Source organism: Passer montanus, unplaced genomic scaffold (genome assembly GCF_014805655.1).
Source record: "Passer montanus isolate IOZ18808 unplaced genomic scaffold, ASM1480565v1 scaffold323, whole genome shotgun sequence".
Classification (NCBI taxonomy): domain Eukaryota; kingdom Metazoa; phylum Chordata; class Aves; order Passeriformes; family Passeridae; genus Passer; species Passer montanus.
The window spans coordinates 6,170-15,675 of NW_024367964.1; the positions used below are offsets into that span (position 1 = coordinate 6,170).

The 9,506-nt window shown below is 51.7% G+C and overlaps 1 protein-coding gene across 1 annotated transcript; it reads left to right on the forward strand.

Annotated features, from left to right (window-relative positions):
• The first annotated feature begins 5,147 nt into the window (after positions 1–5,147).
• Positions 5,148–6,495, forward strand: LOC120505104 (epidermal growth factor receptor kinase substrate 8-like protein 2). The gene is made up of 3 exons (XM_039715331.1): positions 5,148–5,355; positions 5,763–5,895; positions 6,241–6,495. Exons 1-3 carry the CDS (start codon positions 5,186–5,188, stop codon positions 6,310–6,312), a joined length of 375 nt encoding a protein of 124 aa, XP_039571265.1. The 5' UTR covers positions 5,148–5,185; the 3' UTR covers positions 6,313–6,495.
• The last annotated feature ends 3,011 nt before the right edge of the window (positions 6,496–9,506 follow it).

Here is a 9,506-nt window from a genome sequence, read left to right on the forward strand (position 1 = left end):
CCTCTGGATCCGCCCGCGGGCCCCGCCCCACGGAGTTCGGGCCCCGCCCCTCTCCCCTGGGCCGGGCCCGCCCCTCACAGCCGGGCCGGGGCCGAGCCGAACCCGGGCATTGCCGAACCGCGGCCGGGGCCGAGCCGGGGCCGGGCCGGGGCCGTTCCCGGCACTGGGACCGGGGCTCCGGGTCCGGGTCCCGCCCGTGTCCGCTGCGGTCCCGGGGCCGGAGGAGCCGCTCCGGGCCGGGCGCTGGGGCCGAGCCCGGCGCTGCCGCTCCCGCTCCGGCCGCGGCCCCGCCGGGATCCGGAACGCTCCAAACCCCGCCCGTCCCGCAGGAATCTGTTCGGAATTTTCCTGTCCAGCGCAGGCAGATGAGTCTCACAGAGAAGCCCCAAAAATAAAGGCTATGGGGTCGAGGCAGGGTGGGAGGGGCGGGCAGTGTTCTGCTTTAAATTAAAACACGTTGGGAAAAATCCATCTGTGGAGCAGCTCATTGCCTCTCCCGGGCTGGCTTCTGTGGGAGCGGCTGCGATCCCAGCTGTTCCATGGGACATCCAGCCCGTGGGACTCCAGTGAAATGCCAGGTGCCGAGCACGAGAGAACATAATGGGGAATCTCTCTGGATCAGGCACTGTCCCAAAGGTCTGGCAGCGCCCAGCACTCCTGGCTGGAATTTGGGGATCCCAGCACAGCCCTTCTACAGTGTCCCCATGGAGCTGACATTTCCCAGCACTCCTGGCTGGAATTTGGGGATCCCAGCACAGCCCTTCTACAGTGTCCCCATGGAGCTGACACTTCCTGGCATTCCTGGCTGGAATTTGGGGATCCCAGCACAGCCCCTCCGTAGTGTCCCTGTGAACCTGGCACTGCCCACCATCCCTGGCCAGGCTTGGGGTTCCAGCACATCCCGCTGCTTCCTCAAGCCCCCTTTAACCAGGATCCTTTTTTGGGGTGGGAGCACCCAAACCCAGCAGAATTGGCTTTAACCAATTCTGGGGGATCTCCCCTCTCCCCTCCTCACCAATTCCTGCTGCCAAAACCCAGCCTGAGGCTCAGCTCCCCATCCCCTCAATCTCTCCAAGGAATTGCACTTGGATTTCCCGATCCAGCAGGGCAGCAATGCTGTTCTCCTCACTGTGGATCTTCATTGCAGTAATTGCTTAAGGAATAATTAAAATAAATTCAAAGGATGAAGAGACAATAAAGAAGAACTGCCAGCTCCGAAATGCAAAGGAACAGCTCCCCCAGCCCAGCAGGCTGCAGCATCCAAAAGAAAATGAACAGAAAGATGATGGATTGGGACCATCACCAATCCCAAATCCCGGGTGTGGAATCCCACTCTGCCTTTGTGTATCAGTCACTGCTTCTCTTAGTGCCAAACCCTTCAGCTTTGCTCCCAATCCACCGAGTTCCCAGCTGTGGCCACCAAGATTCTGCTGCACTGAGTCCTGGTAGGATCAAGTGGTGCAGATGCAGTGTAGAGCAGGGAAAGAATTAGGATCATCTTTCCTCTCCAGTTCCAGTTTTCTCGGTGATGTTGGGAAAAATAAGGAGAATTTCATTTACACGAGAAGATTGGAGGCTGTTTTAAATGACTGGCAGACAACACATGTAGGGAAACATTTCCACCTGTCTCAGCACAGGGAAACCATAAACAGCAGGATGGAATCCTGGAAGAGAAATGATCAGGTGAATTCTACCAAGGTGGCATCTCCCCAGACAGCAGGAGAGGAGAGGAGAGGAGAGGAGAGGTCTCCCTTCTCCTGGGATAGGTGTTGTACCTGTTTACCTGCCTTCCACACCCTCAACAGCAATTTTTCCTTATGGATAACACATCAGGAAAAAAAAAATACAAGTGCATTGTTAATTTGCCAGGATAACAGCCCTGGGACAGACATTTTTTCCTGCTGTGCTCTTGCTCTTTTCAGAGTAGCCTGAAAAGTTTTCCAGCCAGGAGACCCCAAATTAGCACAAAGGGCCACCCCCCAGTGCTACAGTCATTTACACCTCAGCTCTTGGCTGCAGAGAGGTGTCCTGAAAGCCCCAGCAGGAGCACAACCTTCAGCACAGGTCCCCTGGCACAGTCCAGGTGCACACAAAGCACACACCGGCCTCAAACTCCTCCCTCCTGACTCAGTTACTTTCTGGAAAGCCACAGAAGAAGGAATTCCTACCTAACTGGGATTTCCTCCCCTTCCTGCCCTCAGGGCACTGCTGGGCAAAGGCAGCGCTCCCTCCCTGGCCTGCTGGATTCAGTTTGGCTCCTCCAAGCTCTGCCCCACTGTGGAATGACAACTGAAATGTCCCACAGGGCTATAACCAGACCAGGAGCTGTCCCAAAGCACGTGAGCTAAAGACAGCCCTGCAGCCACTGTTGTGGTATCCAGCACTAAATTAGTGGTTTCAACCTCCTTCTGACCACCTAACACAGCTAATGAGGACAGGAGAATTAATTTAAACTAAGCATAATGGGCTCAATTTCCAACGCCAGGTTTTACAGGTTCACAAAGAACTGAGCTTCCCCAATACATGGATTTCAAACCACTGGCAAAGCCAGAGGGTCAGAACTGGAAAAACAGAGTTGCTGGCAGTGCTGGAAGCAATTATTGCTCTGAGTTACAGCAGCTTGACCTAAACTGAAGGAGAACCTGAGCCCCTGTGAATATGGCATCAGGTATCTGTGCAGGTTACATTTCATAAGCAAAAAGATCCCTGGGAAGTGCATTAAAATTGTTCCTACCTGTCCTTTCTCAAGGTAAGACTGTTTTTACATAGAGCAAACATTTTTTTAATTAAAAAGATAACACTTTACCCAGCTGGAGAAGAAAAAGATGAGATCTGCTAAATTTCCCTAAGCCAGGCAACACAAAACAAAACAAAACAAAGCAAAACTTTTCAGTTTGGGTAAAAAAGAACCTTTCATTCCACTTTTCCACCATTTTCAACAATCTACCATATTCATTTTGTCTCTCTTCAAACAAAAAGCCAATTCAACTTTGAAAACCGTATATTCTGGTGTCCCAAGCTAACACATAAATGCATTTCTCTTCCCCTCTGCCCAAATACATCGTAGCATAGAAACATCCAAACTCACTTTTCCTGGGAACCTGCAGAATTCTGTGCCAGCAGCTCAGCACTGCCTGATAAAAACCCCACAGATTTCCAGTGGGTTCTGCCTGCTTGGATTTTCAATTCCTCTTCCCCCAGCTGCTCCCTGCTGTGGCACTTGGGGCAGTTATTTCCACTGGGCAGGAGAGGAAGGGTTTCACACCTCATCTTTCCCTGGAGCTGCAAGGAGAGCCTTTGGGTCCTGCTGAGTCAGCCCCCCCAGGAAGGCCCCGTATCCAACCCCAGCAGCTTTGGTTTGCTTGCTTCTTCCCAGCCCCAGGGGATTTCACTGAAACAAGGGCTGAAAATCTTCCTCAAAAGAGGAGCAGAGGGACTCTGCCCCTCCAAATGCAAACTCCTGTTCCACCAGTGAACCCACATTTGGTTCCACTATAAGATGGGCCTCCACTAAAACTCCATTTTTCTCTCCTGCAGGAATTTTGAGGCCCAGGGAATGGCTGTGCCCAGGAGATTTGCCAAAATCCGCTACGATTTCACTGCGCGAAACGCCAACGAGCTCTCGGTGCTGAAGGATGAAATCCTGGAGGTACGTGGCCACTCCTGGGAAAAGGTGTGTCCCCTCCCCTTCCCAGGGGCAGGAGGGAGCTCAGGATGCCAGCCAGCACCAACTCCCTTTCCCTGGAGGTGCGTGAGCAGTGACAGGAGCTCTGCTCAAAGCCAAGGCTGGAACAGGCAGCCTGTGCTGGGCTGTGTCACTTCCTCAGCCCAGACACATCAGTCCCATCTCCACCACGGTGAGGAGGGAGGACAACAACTCCCTGTGTGCCCTGCTCACCCCTGCTGGACACGAATCTGTTCATAACACCGAGTTACTCTCCACAGTCCTCAGGAGTTTCATGGGGAAAGTGACACTGGATGAAGTGGCACTGGAGTTTTCCCAGAACCACAGGATGGCCTGGGCTGGAAGGAACCTTCAAGCTCATCTCATCATGAGTGTGTTCCTCACTCCCAGTTTGTGTTTCCTGCCCCTTCTGTTCCACTGTGGAGCAAAACCTGGAGCTCTGGGATCAGCAAATCACTCACTAGAAGTAGCAGAAAGGACTGAAAAGGTCTCAATCCCAACTCTCCAATTGTAGATTCTCACAGATCTGTCTGTCCACATCAGGCAACAGCCAAGGGGTGATGGGAGGAAAATAAATGACAACACAGGGGCACAGGAAAATGGGAACATGGTTCTTGGAAACACAGAGTCCATCCCCCCAACCTCTGCTGCCTCATGGGGGCTGGGATTTTCCCCTCTTGCTGTGAAGTTTGCAGGGCAGTTCCCTTATTTCACCAGCCCAAAGGGAACTAAATAACTCAAACCCAGGAAGATGACAAGCTGAAGCAGAACCCCAACACCAGCCCTCAGGGAATGGGACCCTGTCCCTTGTCACCACCTGGGAGCACCACTGGGATCAAAGACTGACAGATCACTTTACACCCCTGAGCACACCTGGAGCAGGAGCTGGTGGGTGTTGAGGGGTTTCATGTCCTTTGAATGGGGCAGGAGGAACAGGGTGAGTTAGAAACATAAGAAACAACTGGTGCCACTGTAAATTTGTTCACAAAACAGGTGAAAGTGAGGTTCTCTCCCCAGTCACACTGCAAGAAACCAAAAAGCAGCGTTTTAGTTCCCTCAGCTGGGATTCTGTGATCCCTCCTCTCCTTCATCCTGCAGAAGAACTGCAGAAATCAGTTTTTCCCCAAAGAGAAAGTGAGGTTTCAAAAGCTGAAGGGAGACTCTTGACTCGGGGGGAAAGGGGAGATCCCCCACTGTCCTCTAGGGCCCTCCAGCCTCCAAAACCATGGTGACCTCCCTGTACACGTTTGTTCCTGGTAGTATTCTGAAGGTCCAAATGTCATCACTCACCTTACTGCTCCAACAGAGCACCTAAGCTTGTTCTGTAGACTAAAATACAAAAGGAAGAACTTTCCTGGACTGTATTCACAGAGTTAATAAAAATGCTGAGCCACACCCCCATTTATTTCCTTACAATTTTCCCACAAACACATTTAATGGGATTTTTGACTGAAGATTTTATTTCATTCCCTACCTGTTTCTACAGAACTTATTCACCAAATGGATGAGCTGAACGATGAGCTGCTTAAGAAGATCACAAACAATAAAATTCAGCCTCCCCACAGGAATTTCAAAGTGGAAAAGCCTCAGCAAGTTTTTGTGCCCCTCACCTTTGAATCCAGCACTGAAGAAGTCAAAGCCTGGCTGGAGGCCAAGTCATTCAGCAAAGAGTAAGATTTGCTCTATGGCCACATGAAACGCTCGTCCTTCCCTGGAGAAGGAGCTGGGGAGGCTGCTGGCACCATCTCACCTGGGACAAGTCACTGGGATTTACTTACAGAGCCTGTGCTGCAAATTAGATTTCAACCCTGTTAAATCCAGGCTCTATAGCCAGGATGTTCAGAGCCCAAACTCACTCCCATTCTTACTTATAAACATTTTCTTGGAGAAAAATAATCCACAGCCTAAACCCACGGCCTGAAATGCCACTGGAATCTCAGCCTGAAATGCCCTGGCACAGCCCCAGGGCCCTGTGATACCATCCCAGTGCAGCTCCCAGCCTCCCATCTCCCACTCCTCACCTCTGGCACGAGCCACGTGCAGCACAACCATCACCTCCCACTCTGTGTCTCCCCAGGACCGTGGAGCACCTGGGCATCCTCACTGGAGCTCAGCTCTTCTCCCTCAACAGAGAGGAGCTGAAGAAGGTGTGTGGGGATGAGGGAAACAGAGTGTACAGCAAGATCACCGTGGAGAAAAACCAGCTGGAGGTAAGTGTTTTTCTGGATAATTCCTGGTGGAATGGGGGCTGTACCAGCAGTGTCAGATAGCTCATTAAGCAGGCATTTTAAGAAATGCAATTGAAAAAAAATGAACAAAACCCAACACAACCAAACCTACACCAGCAATAAAACACACATAAAAATTCTGAAATGTCTTTTAAGCAAAAGGCCCCAAATCCATAAGATCCCCCTGTTTCCACTAACTAATCTGCTTTTTACTGATATCACCTATCCCTTTGAAACTAGCTCTACTCCTACAGCATTCATTAAATACTGCAATTTAACCACAGCTTGAAGTTCCAATCCCAACTTCCTCTTTTGTTTCCATTCCAGAAAAGCAGAGGGGAGTCAGAGCTCCAAGAAATCATGAAGCGCCGCCAGGAAAGGATTGATTCTGCTAATTAAAGTCTCTCTGCTTTATTTCAGCTCTTAGCCCTAAGTAGTGCAGGAAAAAGGGAATGAAAGCAATGATTCCCGGCCCCGGCCGGAGGCAGCAGAGCTCCCCTTGGGGTCCAGCTGCCATCAGAGTGACAATTCCTTGAACACTGTTGGGAAGGGTTGGCAATAAGACCATATCCCACTGGGAAAGGTGTTTTAATTTTGCATGAAGTATTTTTTTTATAACTATGTATTTTATACTGAAATTTTCCGTGCATGCGATCAGAGCAGGATTCACAGGGCTGGATGTACAACAAGGGCTGGATTCACACAAAGACCCCCAGAGCTTTTCTCCAAGGGCTGTCCCTGCTCCCAGCCCTCGCTGGCAGAGCAGGCTGGACACAGCTGAGGAGAGCCCAGCCTCAAGGCCTGGAGCCTGCACCACGGGAACAAGGCTCTGGAGCCCAGCACTGGGTTGGGTTTAAGGAAAGGACACTAAAGCTCATCCTGCTCCACCCCCATCATGGCAGGGACACCTTTCCCAAGCCCAGGTTGTTCAAATCCTGTCCAGCCTGGCCTGGGACACTTCCAGGGATGGGGAGTGACAACCCCTCTGGGCAGCCCAAGGCAGCCCCATTTCCATTTCCTCCTCAGTGCAGGTGTCCCCTGCAGCCCGTGAGCACAGGCTGTGACAGCTCCCTGTCCCCTGCTGTCCCCCTGCCCCCTCACTGGACAAGGCTGGAATGGCAACACACATTCCCAAAGGCTGGCTGCTTCCTGAAACCCACGGAGCAGTCAGTGCTGAAATGAGCTCTCAGTGCCCAGAAAGGAGCAGGAGTGACAAAGGGATCCCAATGTGGACAGAGGTGATTCCACCTGCCCACTGCTGCTGATGCCCAGGCCTGGGCTCAGGGCAGCTGTGCAGCCCTTCCTGGGCCACTGATCCTGCTCTGGAATGTTGTGGTGTTGCCAAAGGCCTCAGCCAGGAGAAGATAAGCCCTGACCATTTGCTCCCGTCCCAGGCACGCCCACAGCCCTTCCCAGGTTGGTCACTCGTCCCCACCTTCACGTTTTCACTGGAAAAAGTCAGCTGAAAAGATTCCCAAAGAGCTGAAACCCCAAAGCACATTGGGAAGGCAGCTTTAACTCCAAATAAATGGGCACAAGGAAAAAAAATTAATTTAGCACAGGATGTTGCTCTTGACTTCCTGTTTTCCTTCATAAAGTTATGTGCATTTATATATAACAATCTGTAAGTAGGGGGTGAGGAAAATCTCTCTCCCTAGAGGCAGAATTAGTGATTATGCTTCCAAAATTTACTCTCAGTTTCACAACTCAAGCAAGCAGCGCAGTTCCTGTCCACAGCAAGTTTGGCACTTTGCATTTCTATCTCTGCTGAGCTGACAGACCAACCTGACTGCAAAGCAGTGAAGCAAACACAGCTCCAGAGCTGCCACAGCCCAGGCACAGCTGGGTTTTCTCTCAGCACGTGCTGAGTCTTTGCCCAAATTTGTGTCTGTGCTTGCACATTTAAGGGAAAAAGCTTTAACACAGCATCTGGGGAACTCGTGTCCACATCTGAGAGCACCAGTGCTCCTCAGCTCTGGCCTCATTCCCAGTGGATCATCTGCTTGCTGCATTTGAAGGAGGACACTGCTGGCACCAGCAGAATTAGGGTGCAGGCAAGGGGGGATCCTGGGCTTGGTCACAGCCCTGCTGGGGTCTGAGAAGGGCACTCACCTTGTCAGGGAGGGATGAAGAGGACAATCCTCCTGAGAAGCCCTGGCTCTGGATTAGGGTGGAGAAGGGAAGCAGGATGGCAAGCACAGGAGGTGAAAAAGTTTCTAAAATGAAAATAAAAACAAATGTTGAGCTAGGAAACACACCACCTTCTAGTCCTGGGGTGGAGAGGAAGCAAATCACAGGGAATTACATTTATCTGGGATTTTAACAGGAGTGTACACGACAGCTCTGTAAAGCTGGGAGCTGCAGGAGCACTTCCCAAAACAAATATCTCAGCAGACCTTACTGCAGAGGTCACTTTTACAAATGTCCACGTGACTGAGCTGTGCATCTGTTCTGTTTGTACTGCCTGCAGACACTGCTATAAAGGACTGTACACTGATGCAACTGAGCGAAGGAGACAATGCTATAACCATGCACTGTACAAGAGTTATTAAAATAGTTAAGTTATACTTATAAATCCATCTCTGTCTCTTTCACTGGGTTCTAATGATGGTTTGTCACTGACAGTCTCAGAAACACAGCAAAATGTCTGAAACCACACATTTCCTTTTGGGTTTGGGGGCTGACATTCACCAGGAAGGGTGTTATGGTCTGGACAGCCGTGTTTTAAAAACAGAGGTGAAAATCACACACATCATAAGAACTAAGTACCAGAAAAGCTGCAAGCTGAACTCCTCTCCTTGTCTGGTCTAGTGGAAGATGTTCCACCCATGGCAGGGGGTGGAACTGGATGGTCTTTAAAGTCCCTTCCAGCTCAAACCAGCCTGGGAATCTGTGATTCCATGACTCACAAGGGAGGCTCTCCTATTCCGTGGCAAAACAGAGACAGTGCAAACCTGTTTCAATTCAAATGGGACTTAAACCTAAAGCTTCTTTGCATTATTCTTTTTTGGGTTGGGCAAAGCATGAAAAGGTTGTACAAAAGCACATTCTTGCCTGTCAGGAAGGGGAACTTCTGTGGCAGCTGTCCCAAGTGGAACAATTCAGAAAGAGGGAACAGCATAACCCCATGACACAGCCAAGCAACAGAGTCTCCGACATTTCAGCCAAGGGCCGGCCATCCTCTGCCTCAGGGGAACAACCACACTAACAAGATCACCTCCTCTACGGCCTGAATAAAGTTCAGGCAAACCAAGAGCCCAAAGCACCTGCCCTGCTGGCTCGGGGCTCTCTCGGCGGCTGGAGCCGTGCCCGACAAGCCGTTCCGAACCTCGCCACGAGGGCAGGGAGGGAGCAGCGAGCGCTGAGCTCCTGCAGCGGGGCAGCACCGCGGCTCCGAGCCGCCCCTCACGGCCGCCTCCCCTCAGGCCCGCCCGCCGCCATCTTGCGGGCCCCGCGCGGCCACGAGGGACGGGCGGCTTGGGGGTGGCTCGGGCGCCGCGCCGGCCGTGGGGAAGAGCCCGGGTGGTTCTGAGGGCCGGAGATCCCGGGGCCGGCGGAGCCCCGGGCACGCTCGGGGACGACAATGGCGGCGT

Bases quoted from the DNA above. Each gene is read 5' to 3' on its own strand.
- LOC120505104 (XM_039715331.1), top strand. From the start codon at position 5,186: ATGGATGAGCTGAACGATGAGCTGCTTAAGAAGATCACAAACAATAAA. The intron at 5,356-5,762 runs GTAAGATTTGCT...GTGTCTCCCCAG, and splicing joins GCCAAGTCATTCAGCAAAGA to GACCGTGGAGCACCTGGGCA. The intron at 5,896-6,240 runs GTAAGTGTTTTT...TTTCCATTCCAG, and splicing joins TGGAGAAAAACCAGCTGGAG to AAAAGCAGAGGGGAGTCAGA.